Genomic DNA, 13713 nt, shown 5'->3' on the forward strand with positions numbered 1-13713 from the left:
CAGCTACCGTTTGCCTTCCACCAGCCCTGTGGCAGGCAGCAGTGTGGACTGCAGCTTGGGCTCCTGAGGCAGCTTGCTGGTGCCATGGTGAAGCATAAAGACCTAGTCCTCCAGACTCCAGGAGTGTGTTGTCTGATTGCAGATCACTAATTTTTTTCATGAACAATGTGACCTATTCTTTATACGAATTATGCAAGATTATGCAACCTACTCTTCATTAGCAGCTTAGTACCCTAGTGTTAGCAATATCCTTTGATCACCTCAGTTAAAAATTCTCTGTTAAGTATTTTAAATTCATTTTATTTATGGTACTTACCATAAGTGATCATTTGTGTGTGTATGTGTGTGTGTCTGCATATCTACTTCCAACATTAGAATGTCAGCTCCCCAGAGATAAGGGCAATGTTCTGCTTATATTAGCAGCCTCTACAATATATAACACTTGTTCAATAATTTTTTTAAAGGATAAATTAGTGGAATGAGACAGTCTGTAGGTCAGTCATCAGCCTGCTGATCAGCTTACATGATATAATGTGCAAATCTCCTACAATAATTCAATTTGATAACCTTTAACATATTTTTAAATTAACTTATTTAATCCTATCAATAACACTAAGACATAGAAAATAGTATTGTCTCTAATTAGGGAAAAAATGAGGCTTATGGAGATTCAATGAATTTCCTAAGCTTTCAAAGCTAGGACGTAAATTAAACATTCTAACTTATAAACCATTGTTCTTCAGATGATTATCTGAAACAGTGAAACAGCAAGCAGTAAATTATTAGCAAACTGAAGGAGAAAAAATAGTTTTGCTGTAAAGAATAGGAAGAAAAGACTCAATTTTAAAAATCAAATTATTTCTGGCTCAATCCAATCATGCTCAGTCCTGGGGATAGTGTGTGGAATCCTCTGGTAATTGTCTATGCTAGTTGTTCCCAGATGGCAGTAAGCTGTGCCCTCACCTTCTGAAGCAGTGAGCAGCTGTCAGGATCCACGCATTACTGATCAGGGAGCCTCCGCAGATGTGCACGTTATTGCGCTGCAAACTGACTTGCCACGGCCAGTCTCCTTCGCCAGCATCAGTGCCTCCTATGATTCTCTGTTCTGACAATGTCATTAGGTCTGGGCCAGCCCCACATTCTAATGAGAAGAGGGCATTAATGTGCTGGGATGATCACAATTTATTTGCATTTGGTAGAGGCTGCAAGAGTTTCTCCATCATTTATGCCTTTTATGTCTTTCCCTTATCCCTTCCTTCCATATTACTCCCCACTCCTCCATCCCCAAAACATACAAATGTCCCCAGGGCATGCTAGACTTTCCAAAAGTATGATCAAAATGTTATATTTTTAAAGTAAATATGTGACTACTCTAGCCTTTAGATTGTTTTTTTGAGAACATTTATGAAAGTGAATTGGCATTTAGACTACAAAATCTGGATCAGCTTTAGATTTCCCTGGAATTTTTCATGAATAGGAGTTAAAATAGGCCAATCCTGAATGTGCTAGCCCAGGCCATAAGTTCCCTGGGGGGAATTTGTTCCTTCTCTATACCCTTACTACTAAAAATGTGGTCTATGGACCTGTAGCATGGGTATCACTTGGGAGCTTGTTAAAGATGCTGAGTCTCAGGACCCACACTAGGGAACAAATCAGAAGCAGAATTTTAACAAGATCCTCAGGTGTTTCATGTGCACAATGATGTGTGATGAACACTGCTCTGTTCAGGAAGACAACTAACACTCCAGGCCGTCTCCAGAATTAACTCTATGGTGCCAAATGTCCCCTAATCTCTGGCGTTAGGTCCAGAGAGTAATCCTGAAGGTGACTGAGGGTTTCTAGTATCTAGATAAAATTTATTTAAAAGTCTTAAGAGAGACACGGGTACTCCGATGGCCAGAGATGAAACATTCGGGGGCTGCCTGATAACCCACATCTTCTCACTCCCTACTCCCATGATTTTTCCTCTGGTTTAATCTATTAATGAGAAATTAGAGGTAAATCACTATCACCAGTTTCTTTTGCTAGGTTGGCTCTAAAGTAGTGACCCTGTTTTGATAGGATAACTACCCAATGGCATTTTTTGTTTCTAGAAAACTTCCTGGATAGAAGCAGATGAGTCTTCTATCAAGAAAACAGATGGAATATTGGTTCCTCAACTGTATCCTCCAACCAAATTCTCTAGAAAATTACTTATTCACATTTTAATTAAAAAGAGGTATGAATTGAGTATAAAATGAAGTTGAAAAACATTCGTAGGAGTAGCATCACCTTGTAAAACCACATAAATATCTGAGATAGGCCAGGTATCTAGGTCCATTGAACTAATTTATAACTCCATTCTACTGTCCAGGGAAATAAATTAATGTTTTCTAAGGAATTATATTCTGCTATCTTAGCTTAAGAGTACATAGGGTCATGTTGGAAAGTAGTGACTTTTCCTTCGGGTTGTAGACCCGAAACTGACAAGACTTTTTGTAATTCTTTTTATTATATCTCATGATTAACTTGCATCCACAACAAAGCAAGCTATTCTGGTGGTTAGGAGAAGCTACATAAATGGTGTCACCAAACATAATTTACAAGTCTACAGAAATGCCATCATAGAACCAGGGCAGGACAAGCTTCCTAAAGCTGCCAAGAAAATTTTCATGAGGCCAAACTTGAGTACAGAGTGAATGGCAGATCATGGCTATTTCCTCCCTCTTCTGAAATGGGAGAAAAACTTGAGTATCACCACATGGGCCAATGGGATCAGCAATGTCTTATCTCAAAAATAACCCTAGTACATTTTTGGTAGGAATGTAAAATGGTACAGCTGTGAAAAACATTTTGGCAGTTCCTCAAAAAGTTAAACATAGAACTACCATATGACCCACCAATCCCACTTCTAGGTATAAAGCAGAGACTTGAACAGATATTTGTACTCTGTTGCTCACAGTATCATTAGTCACAATAGCCAAAAGGTGGAAGCGATCCAAATGTCCATCAGAAATTGAATGGATGAAGAAAATGCAGTATACATATACAATAGAATGTTATTCAGCAATAAAAAGGGATGAAATTCTGACATAGGCAACAACATGGATGAACCTTGAAGACATCATGTTGAGTAAAATTAAGTCAGACACAAAAGAACAGACATTGTTTGATTCCACTTATACGAAAAACTAGAATATGAAAATTCATAGAGAGAAAATAAAGTATAGGTTACCGGGGGAATGGGCAGGGGGAATAGGAAGTTAACATATAATGGATACAGGGTTTCTATTTGAGTTGATGGAAATGTTTTGGTAATGGGTGGTTGTGGGGGTAGCACAACATTGTGAAACAGATTAATCCCATTGAGTTGTATACTTGAGAGTGGTTGAGATAGGGAATTTTATGTTGTATATATGTTTCCATAATTAAAAAAAAGAGAAACCAAAGATACAATAACAATTAAATGCAATTCATGACCCTGGACTAGATCTATTAATGGAGGAGAAAATGTCCAAAAGGACATTATTGGGATAATTGAAAAAATTGGACTATAGACCATATGCTTTTATCAGCATTAAATTTCTTGAACTTGATAACTATACTTAATGAGATTACATAAGTGAATATCATTGTTTTAAGGAAATATACATGGATGGATGAAGTGTTCAAGGACCATGATATATGCTACTTACTCTCAAATATTTAGATAGGTAAATAGATGGATGCATAGATGGATAGAATAATATAACAAATGTGACAAAATGTTAAAAGCTGGTAAACCTGGGTATCTATTTAAATCTGGGTATCTTTTTAAATCTGGGTATCTATTTAAATCTGGTGTCTATTGGAGTTTTCTGTGTTGGTTTTGTATTATTTTGCAACTTTCTGTAAGTTTGAAATCATTGCAAGCTAAAAAGTTAAAAAAAACAGCCCATTTGAATTAACTGAAAATGGTTACCAACTTCATTAAGAATATTATCTACCATGAATTAAAGATGAAGACACTACTTTGGCAATAAGCACACACAACTTCCACTTGTTTTCTTTATATTTTGGTAAACCATACTTACAAAATAGTTTTAAAACTTACCACTGGTGAAAATATTTGCTGCATCTTGGACAGTAATTGCTGGTATTAATGAAAAAAGAGGGAGAATAAAATTAATGCAAGAAGGACTGTATATCATTTCACCCTGATTTCTCTAAGTGTAGTACTCAAACAAGAGAATCAGAATCCTAGAGGGTTTGCTAAAATGTGGATTCCTAGGCTCGGCTCCATGCCAGACCTGCTGAAAGAATCTCTGCTTTTATAATGTCCCCCTGCCCCAATTTATTGTTATGCACACTAAAACTTGAGAACTCTTGCTTTAATTTTTCATCAAATATTTAAAATATAGCACTGCTTTCAAATAACTCAATTTAGTTGGGAAGACAGGATCATACAGAATCACTGTTATGAATCATTGGTATATATATATATATCTTACTCTATTGGTACATTCTCAGTAGATATAACAGTGAGCAAAGTATGGGAGCCCTGCCCTTACATAATTTACATACAGAAATTAGTCAAGGAATCATTCAAATAAATGTAAGTGGAAAAGTGGAGAAGAGAAAGGAGTCAGTAACTAATGCTAACTGGGAGAATCACAGAAGTCATCATGGAGAAAATAACATTTTAGTTGGATTTTTAAGACCTAAAATGATTTTTTTTTTCCAGGAAGATAAGAGGTGAAAAGACATTCCAAGTGGAAGTGACAGGTGGTGCAAACGCATGGAGCTCTAAGAGCATTTATACAGCAATAAATTCTGTACAGCTAGAGCATGCTGTACGTTGGGGATTTGGTGGGAGAGAATGGAAAGGAAAAGAGTGAAGGTCTTTCTATTCCAATTTGAGGTCTGCTTCCCATAGCCATCTCAAACACAATGTGACTCAATTTCATCTGAAATTTGCTACTTACATTAGATTCCTTCCTTGAGCAAGTGACATTGCTTCCACTAGTAGCTAGAAATCTGAAATTGTCTCCAACTCCTCCATTTTCTTCATTCCCATATATAATAGTCTCCAAGTGTTGTGCCTTTAGCCCCTCCAAATACCTTGAATTAACCCCATTTCCCTCATCCCTTCTGCTACTACTTTAGTTCATGCTTTCATCATTTGTCACTCATAGTGTTATAGTAACTGTTAAATAAGGATATTCCCTGCCTCCACTCTTGCCCTTTTCAATTCATCCACCACTATTTTACCAGACTGATTTTTCTAAAAATGTGTGTCAGATCACATCATTTCTTGCCTGAAATCTTTTAGTGGCTTCCCATTTCCTATAAGATAAATCCAAACTTCTCAAGACAGATTTTCATGCTCTCAAAAATCAATTTATTCAAACTTACTTCCCTCTAGAATTTTCACAAGGTTGGATTCTTACATTTGCTTTGCAAGCCAAAGATCCTAGTTCAAGTCTCAGTGGAGCCAAATCATCATTTGTTCTTTGAACAACAGAGAAGTAAGTTTGAATCCTGACTCCCCACATGCTAACTGTAGAACTCTGGGAAATTACCTAAATTTTCTTAGTGAAGATAACAAAAGTGTCAATGGAATACGATTGCTGTGAGATTAAATGAAAAAAAAAAAATGCATGCAAGGTACTTAAAACCATGCCTAAAATTTTAAGTGGTCATTAAATAAGTGTTTGTTGACAATGATGATGAGGAGGATGAAAGTGCAAACCAGTCATTCTGGCAGGCCTCTCACCATTGTTCTGCAAAAGCATCACGTTTATTACAGACTATTTGCTTCTTCTCATGCTCTCCCTCTCTGACAATGTTCTTTCACTCCTTTCAAAATATGGAAGCCCTGCCCATCTTTTAAAGTCAAAGTCTACCCTTCTTCATGAAGTTATTGGAGGGAGATTCTGAGCACTCTGGTTTTTCTTCCTTTCCTAGGTTTCTGCAGCAGTCACTGTGTGCAACAGTCACTTGGGAAGTGCTTTTGGAAGAATTCCTTACATTCCTTAAATGGGAGCAGGGCTAATATTAAGTTATTTAACAAACTGTATGGCATGAATATCAACGAGTCAGAAAGAATGCAGACAGACCAGGCCATGGAGATGGAGCAGTATCCTGGAGGTTGGACCATGCCAAAAATTAACACTTTGGTTGCAAGGATTTTGGGGGAGAAGCCAGGGAGTTCAGAGTAGGGGGTGGCAGGTTTAGGGGGATTAGGGAGACTCTGCGGTTCTAGTGCAATGTTTGTTTCCCAATATTTTAACAATTTAGTACAGCTAACTAGGTAAATACTGGTTGAATACCACTCCAGTGTAGAAGCCACCAAAATCCTTTTAATCTTGAGCTTATTATGAGGAGATAATGGCTTATTAAGCTAGCAGTATACAGAAATGTTGGAGGGGTGCCTTTAAATTCTATGCAGGTATTAAATAATTCCTCCCTTTCAGTCATGCAACAAATATTTATTGAGTATCTACAATGTGATATGAGCAGGGTGGCAGAAGGACAGTAGGATGAACAAGGCAGATCTTTGTCCTTGCCTTTAAGAAGTTTACAGGGTAGGATGAAGACAAACAATACAGAAATTACAGGAATAATTTTATAATTTTAATTGTGATAATTGTTATGAATGAAAATGAAGATCTATGACACAGATGAATAACTGAATAATGAGAGAGAAAGCTTCCCTGAGAAAAACAACAGTTCAGTGAAAAATTAAAGGGTGAGAGTAAGTGGTCTAGGGAGAATTTTGCAAAGACCCTGAGGCAGGAAGGAGTTTGGCAGAAAGAGAAAATGGAAGTGTGACCAGTTTATGGTGAATGAGGAAGGAATGGTACAATAAGTGGCTGGAGGGGTAGGTATGAAGCAGATCATGCAGAGCTTTAGAAGGGTGCCATGTCATTTATTGTCCAAACCAGAACACTTTTACAGTGAAAGGAAGCAATATTAATAATGGTTCTTGGACAATTTTCATTAACTGGGACTATTCTGGGAAAACCAGGAAGTATGGTATCCTATTTACAGGTTACACTTTTTTTTTTTTTTTAAACTTTAGGGGAAGCCATGGGAGACTTTTAAACATGATTCTATTTGTATTTTAAATTGTGTCCTTGACTAATTTTTGGACAATAGAGTGAAATGGGTAAAAAAAAAAAAAAAAAAGAAAAAGGGATATAAGGAGAGCAGTAAGGAAGCTATTGCAATAGTTAAAGCAAGAGGTGATGTTGATTTGGACCAGGATGGTAGCAATAGCAATAGATAAAATGGGAATAGATGCAAGACTGGCAGAGAGAGAGGGGATGTTTAGAGAGGAATTAAGGATATGGGTAAATTTTCTAATTTCTTAATTAATGGGAACCTTCCAATTACATGCCAGGTCCTGTTGTGGATCAGGTGGATTATTAATTAAATTGTTTAAATTGTTCTCTGATGTTGAGCAGCAATTTAACCTTCCTATAGCATATCCATGATTGTCAGACAACTATCTGTATCTGATAATAACATCCCTCATAAGGAGTGTTGGAAGGGATAACTAATAAACAATTTCTAGCAAATAAAATTTACTTTGTGAATGCTAAACGATTCTTCAAATCTTAGAATATTTTACATTAGATGTGTGTATTATTCAGCTTTCTAATATTTTATTGTCATAAAGTTTAATTCCAAGTAAAGAAAAGTCAGTCTCTGATGAAATTAAAATGTAAATTAGAATTGGTAAAGTTGAGGGATACATTGAAATAAAATGGTATATAAAAATGGTACTTGCATGTTAACTCAGTTGAAGGGTTTACTTCCAAATTTTCAAAGTTATTTAGCCCTTGGCGCAAAACAGATTCAATTCTGCTTTTCAGTGCCGCTCCACTGCTACTTCTAGTGAATCGAAACTTCATGACAATATCTGCTGTTACGCCACTACTCTCTTGCCTGTAAACAATGAGATATTTTTTACAAAGGATGATATTGATAGTTTCCTATTGTCCTATTTATATATTCCTCTTGATTAAACCTCATTATAATGCTATCCCACAAATCTGATTTACTGCACAGCACAGATTGGCTTTGAAGTCAGAATGATAGAAATTGAAAACCAGCCCTGCCATTTATTGTATGATTTTGGGTGAGTTATTTTAGTTTTCAATCTTCTATGCTAGGTTCCTTTATATATAAAATGGGTTTTTATGAAGATTCTATGAATTAATATATGCAAAGGTCATGGGAAGGGTGTCTAGCATACAGTGAGTGTACTATAAGTATTAGCTATTATTAGACTTCACAAATATTTAAAAAATAAACTCTCATTAAACAAATGTATAAAGAGATGAGGCTCCAGATTTATGTGACATAGGGACTCAATTTAATTTTCTGGTACCTAGACCTATACATCTGGTTACAAAAACAAATTTTAATTTTTGTAATCATATGTCAAGATTTTCTCTCTCATTTCAATTAACCACAACATTCCTAACAATAAGCCTTGATAATTTGATTAAAGGCTATAATTATCTAAAACTTTGATAATTTCCACTTCCTTTCGTGTAAATTACCATGTAAACCACTTCCTCCATCTAAAATTCACTGTTCTGTTTTTCTGTATTGCATTTAGACAAAAATGTGCATTAGGAAAATTTGTTTTTGATGCTCTCATATTTCTGTTTGTGGAGTACTGGAGTCTTTTATCACTCTAAGCCTCCTCCTCCTACCTTAATTGCCAGTTTTGACATATATTCATTCTTAGTGCTAAATTAATATTTATTTGTCAAGTATCAAATAGGCACCTTCTTGTGCTAGAGACTCTTGTAAGTTTCAGAAGTTAGCCATGAATTAGATGAGTAGTTGCCATTCTCATGCTATTTTCTATCTGGAGAAGCATATTCTGAACAAGTAATTACAACTTCTAATTTTGGCAACATGGAAGCCTAAATAATTAAAAAGAAAAAAATCCCTTTCCATATAAAATAATCAGAAATGCAAAGCTTAGTTCACATGAAAGTAAAGGAATCACCAAAGATAAAAAATAAAAAAGAGCATGAATATTATGATAGCAAGCACTAGAATATCCAACAGTCTTGAGTTTTAGTATTTACCTTGAGACTGGAGATAAAGTCTCAGGCTAGTGCAAAATAGGGAGTTGGTACTGAAGTTTCAGAATAAGGCCAAGATTCCATAAGAACTAACCCCCTAGTGAAAGAGTGGATTCAAAAGAAATATCTGCTTATCATGACATAAAAGAAAAAAAAATAGCAAAATTGATCTGTTTCAGAGGCCCAGCTCTGGATGGAAAATGTTTATCCCTTGAGAATCCATAATCATGGGCCTGGGTGCATGAATGTTTTTGACTTGCTTTAAAATTGTCTGCATGATCCCAGAACCACCAAACCAAGATGTGGTCCAAAGCCAAGAAAATTAACCAAAAAATGGTCCGGTTGCTGCTGATCTCTGAAAGGTGCTTGACAGAAGCAAATGCTCTGGAAGTATGCATGTTAAATTAGGCTACATAGGATTACCAGTAAGGTGAGATTAAGTACTGAATCCCAAGGGTAAACAATATGTTAAGAGCTAAAGTCAGTAAAACAAGAACAGCATCCTCAAAAATTTTCTGTAATAGAATTAATAGATGTATAGTCAGATAACTATATTTATATAAGAGGAGAAATAAATATGAGAAAAGTATAGGACATTATCAGAAATCAGGCAGATTTTCAAAAGAAAAAAATAGAGCCTGCAGACAGGAAAACATAGTCATTGAAATTAAAAATTCAATGGAAGTGTTACACAGTGTATTAAACAAAGCTGAAGAGAAGCTACAGAAATGCAAGATAGAGATGAAGAAATTACAAAAATGTAAAACAGATAAATAAATGAAAAAGATCAGAGAAGTTAAGAGACATGAGAAGGCTCAATGTATACCTATAACAATGCTAAGAAAGAGCATACAGGAGAATAAAGAAGCAACAATATTAGTAAATATAGCAAGAATTATCCAGAATTGATGAAGACATGAAGACTGAGATCACAATAAGTCCAGAGCACAATAAATAAAAGACAGTCCTCACTTAAATATGTAATAATAAAACCCCAAACACCAAAGACAAAGATTTTCAATCAAGAGAAAAAAGACAGACTAGCTACCAAAGAACAGTTTGACTGATAAGAGAATTCTTAGTAATAACGATGAAAGTCAGTGTAAAATTAATTCTTCACAGTGCTGAGAGAAAATAGCTATCAACTTAGAATTTTATATCCACACTAAGCTATTATTTGAGAATGAGGCAAAAATAAAGACATTTTCAGAATAAAATCAACTAGCAACTACAATAAAAGCTGACAGATTTTTATCATTCTATACTCTTATGAAAGAATTTATAAAAGAAGTATTTCAGTAAGATGGACATTAAATCCAGAAAGGGAGTGAGCTACAAGAAGCAACAGTGAGAAAAGAAAATAGTAAACTCTGGCTAATCTAAAAAGGCATCAACAATATACGTAATGATTATAATGACTAATTTGGAGGCATTAAAAATAAGGTGGGAACTAAAACATCATCAACAATGACATGAATTATTTGGAAGAATGGTCCAACTCTACTCATTAAATTTTTAAGGGTTAATAACTAGATTGAAAGAAATAGAATATATAATTTCTTTATCTACTGGAAATTAAAAGGGAATTGAAGAAAACTCAATCATCCAACAGCAGGCAAGATAGTAGATAAAAGAAGCAAAGAAAAAGCAGGATAAAAAAATCACAAAATAAAGTGGAAGAAATAAATCCAGTTATAACAGTCATCACAATAAGTGTAAATGGACTAAACTTGCCAGTTAAAAAACAATAATGTGGTGGAAAAACTAAGATGGTGGCTAGCTGAGACAGGGCAAAAAAAATGCCGCCATGAAAAACACTAGCTAAAAACCAGAAAGTGACCTAGAATACCGGTTACAGCAATGCGCCAGCTGGACGAGGTCTCCTAGCTCCAGAGGGGATGTATACTTGGTGAAACTGGTAGTCGGCATTCTGAAATGAGTGAGTAAGCTGGTTGGAAGACCCGCAGCCGCGTGGCGGGCTGGGGAAGCCAGGGTTCAGCATTTGGAGACCGGCTGGTTCTTTTAAAAGATAAAAAAAAAAAGGGAAAAACCCAGGAGCGGCTGCATCTGCGATTGTGGGAACCACGCAGTAAAACACAGCAAGAGGGGGCTGGGCCGGCCTCTCAGTGTCTGGCTGGGAAGATAGCCTACTGCAGATACCCTTGGGTCCGGGGGAACAGAGGGGAGAGCTGGAAGCAGAAAGAAACCCCATGGCTAGCAGCTGGCCCCCCGGAGGGCTGGACAAACTCCTGCCTGGGGCCGTGCCCACAGCCCAGAGCCCCGCCAGTTGTCCCGGAGCTAGGAAGGAGAAACTGTGCGAGGAGGAGGGGGTTGAGATGCCCCGTTCAGCCATTTTTATCTCAGGCTGAGAGCACACCTCCGCACGGCCCAGTGGCCCGGGGCTTCCCTTGTGGGATGGTGCGCACTGGTGACGTAGCATGGCATTCCCTCTGCTGAGCTCCTGGAGGAGCGTGGCTGGGAGAGGGGATCCCCTCAGAGAACCTAGGGACGCTACGCCAAGTCTGGTGGTTTGTGGATCAGCGAGAGAGAGGGTCTGGGGCCGAACTGAAATGAAGGCTTAGACTCTTGTGGCAGCCTTGAATCTCTGTGATCCTGGGGGGATTTGAACATTAAAACTGCCGTTCTTCCCTGGCCACCTGTACACACGCCCCACATTCAGGGCGGATGGCTCCAGCAACACACCCAAACTGAGTTCTCCAACTGAACCCACAAGAATCATTTCTCCACACACTGTGGGGACAAGGTGGAGAACTGACTTGAGGGGTATAGGTGACTCACAGACACCATCTGCTGGTTAGTTTGAGAAAGTGTACGTCACCAAACTGTGTTCCTGAAAAATTAGATTGATATCCCTTTTTCTTTACAACTTGAAAGAACCCTATCAAGCAAAACAAATGCCAAGAGGCCCAAAACAACAGAAAATCTTAATGCATATGATAAAACCAGATGATATGGAGAATCCAACTCCAAACACACAAATCAAAATATCGGAAGATACACTATACCTTGCAAAATTAACCAAAGACCTACAATCAAGGAACAAAAACATGGCAAAGGACTTAAAGGACATCAAGAAGACTGTGGCCCAGGATATAAGTGACATAAAGAAGACCCTTGAAGAGCATAAAGAAGACATTGCAAGAGTAAATAAAAATATAGAAGATCTTATGGAAATAAAAGAAACTGTTGGCTAAATTAAAAAGACTCTGGATATTCACAATACAAGACTAGAGGAAGCTGAACAACATCTCGGTGTCCTAGAAGCCCACAGAACAGAAAATAAAAGAACAAAAGAAAGAATGGAGAAAAAAATCGAAAAAATCGAAATGGATCTCAGGGATACGATAGATAAAATAAAACGTCCAAATTTAAGACTCATTGGTGTCCCAGAAGGCGAAGAGAAGGGTAAAGGTCTAGAAAAAGCATTCAGAGAAATTGTTGGGGAAAACTTCCCCAACCTTCTACACAATATAAATACACAAAGCATAAATGCCCAGCGAACTCCAAATAGAATAAAACCAAATAAACCCACTCCAAGACATATTCTGATCAGACTGTCAAATACTGAAGAGAAGGAGCAAGTTTTGAAAGCAGCAAGAGAAAAGCAATTCACCACATAGAAAGGAAACAACTTAAGACTAAGTAGTGAGTACTAAGTGGCCACCATGGAGAAGGCAGTGGCACGACATATTTAAAATTCTGAGAGAGAAAAATTTCCAACCAAGAATGTTTTATCCAGCAAAACTCTCCTTCAAATTTGAGGGAGAGCTTAAATTTTTCACAGACAAACAAATGCTGAGAGACTTTGCCTATGAAAGACCTGCCCTACTTCAGATTCTGAGGGGAGCCCTGCTGGCAGAGAGACAGGGAAAGGAGCAAGAAATATAGAGAATTTTAACAGACATATATAGTACCTTACATCCCAAATCACCAGGACACTCATTTTTCTCTAGTGATCACAGATCTTTCTCCAGAAGGGACCGTAAGCTGGGACATAAAACAAGCCTCAAGAAATTAAAAAAACAATTGAATATACTCAAAGTACATTCTCCAACCACAATGGAATACAAATAGAAGTCAATAATTTTTGAACTGTAACTCCACTATTTACTTCCTACATGATATAAAATACACAAACTCTAAGGACAAATCAGTGGTTTTGAACTCAGTGTAAAATATGTAATTTTAGACAACTATACAAAGGTGGGGGAATGAAGGAGTATAGGAACATAGTTTATGTGTCCTATTGAAGTGAAGGTGGTATCAAAGAAAAACAAGATTGATATGGATTTAAGAGGTTAATTTTAAGCCCCACAGTAAACACAAAGAAATTATCAGAGAATATAACCATAGAGATGAAAAGTAGAGTTTGGGTTAAGAAAAATGGGGGAAGGGGCAATGAGGAGTTAAGAAATGAGTGTAGGGTTGCTGTTTGAGATGAAGGGAAATTTCTAGTAATGGATGGTGGGAAAGAGCATTACAACATTCTAAACGTGATTAATCGACACTAATGAAAGGCTAGGGAGGGGGTGGAATGGGAAGATTTAGGCTGTATATATGTTTCCACAACTGAAAAAAAAAAAAAAAAGACAGTCTAACTAGATGACAATCGAATGTTAAGGAT

The 13713-nt window shown here is 36.9% G+C and overlaps 1 protein-coding gene across 1 annotated transcript in view; it reads right to left on the reverse strand.

Moving 5' to 3' along the window:
- LOC119530285 (transmembrane protease serine 11D-like) overlaps positions 1 to 13713 on the reverse strand; it is a 40678-nt gene that overhangs the window by 5914 nt on the left and 21051 nt on the right. The window contains exons 5-7 of the mRNA XM_037831430.1: positions 7754 to 7911; positions 4073 to 4111; positions 964 to 1141 (exon numbers count right to left, since the gene is read on the reverse strand). Coding sequence (XP_037687358.1) covers positions 964 to 1141; positions 4073 to 4111; positions 7754 to 7911 — 375 coding nt within the window. The remainder of the gene's footprint in view (positions 1 to 963; positions 1142 to 4072; positions 4112 to 7753; positions 7912 to 13713) is intronic.

This window comes from Choloepus didactylus, chromosome 3 (genome assembly GCF_015220235.1).
Source record: "Choloepus didactylus isolate mChoDid1 chromosome 3, mChoDid1.pri, whole genome shotgun sequence".
NCBI classification, from domain to species: Eukaryota; Metazoa; Chordata; class Mammalia; order Pilosa; family Megalonychidae; genus Choloepus; species Choloepus didactylus.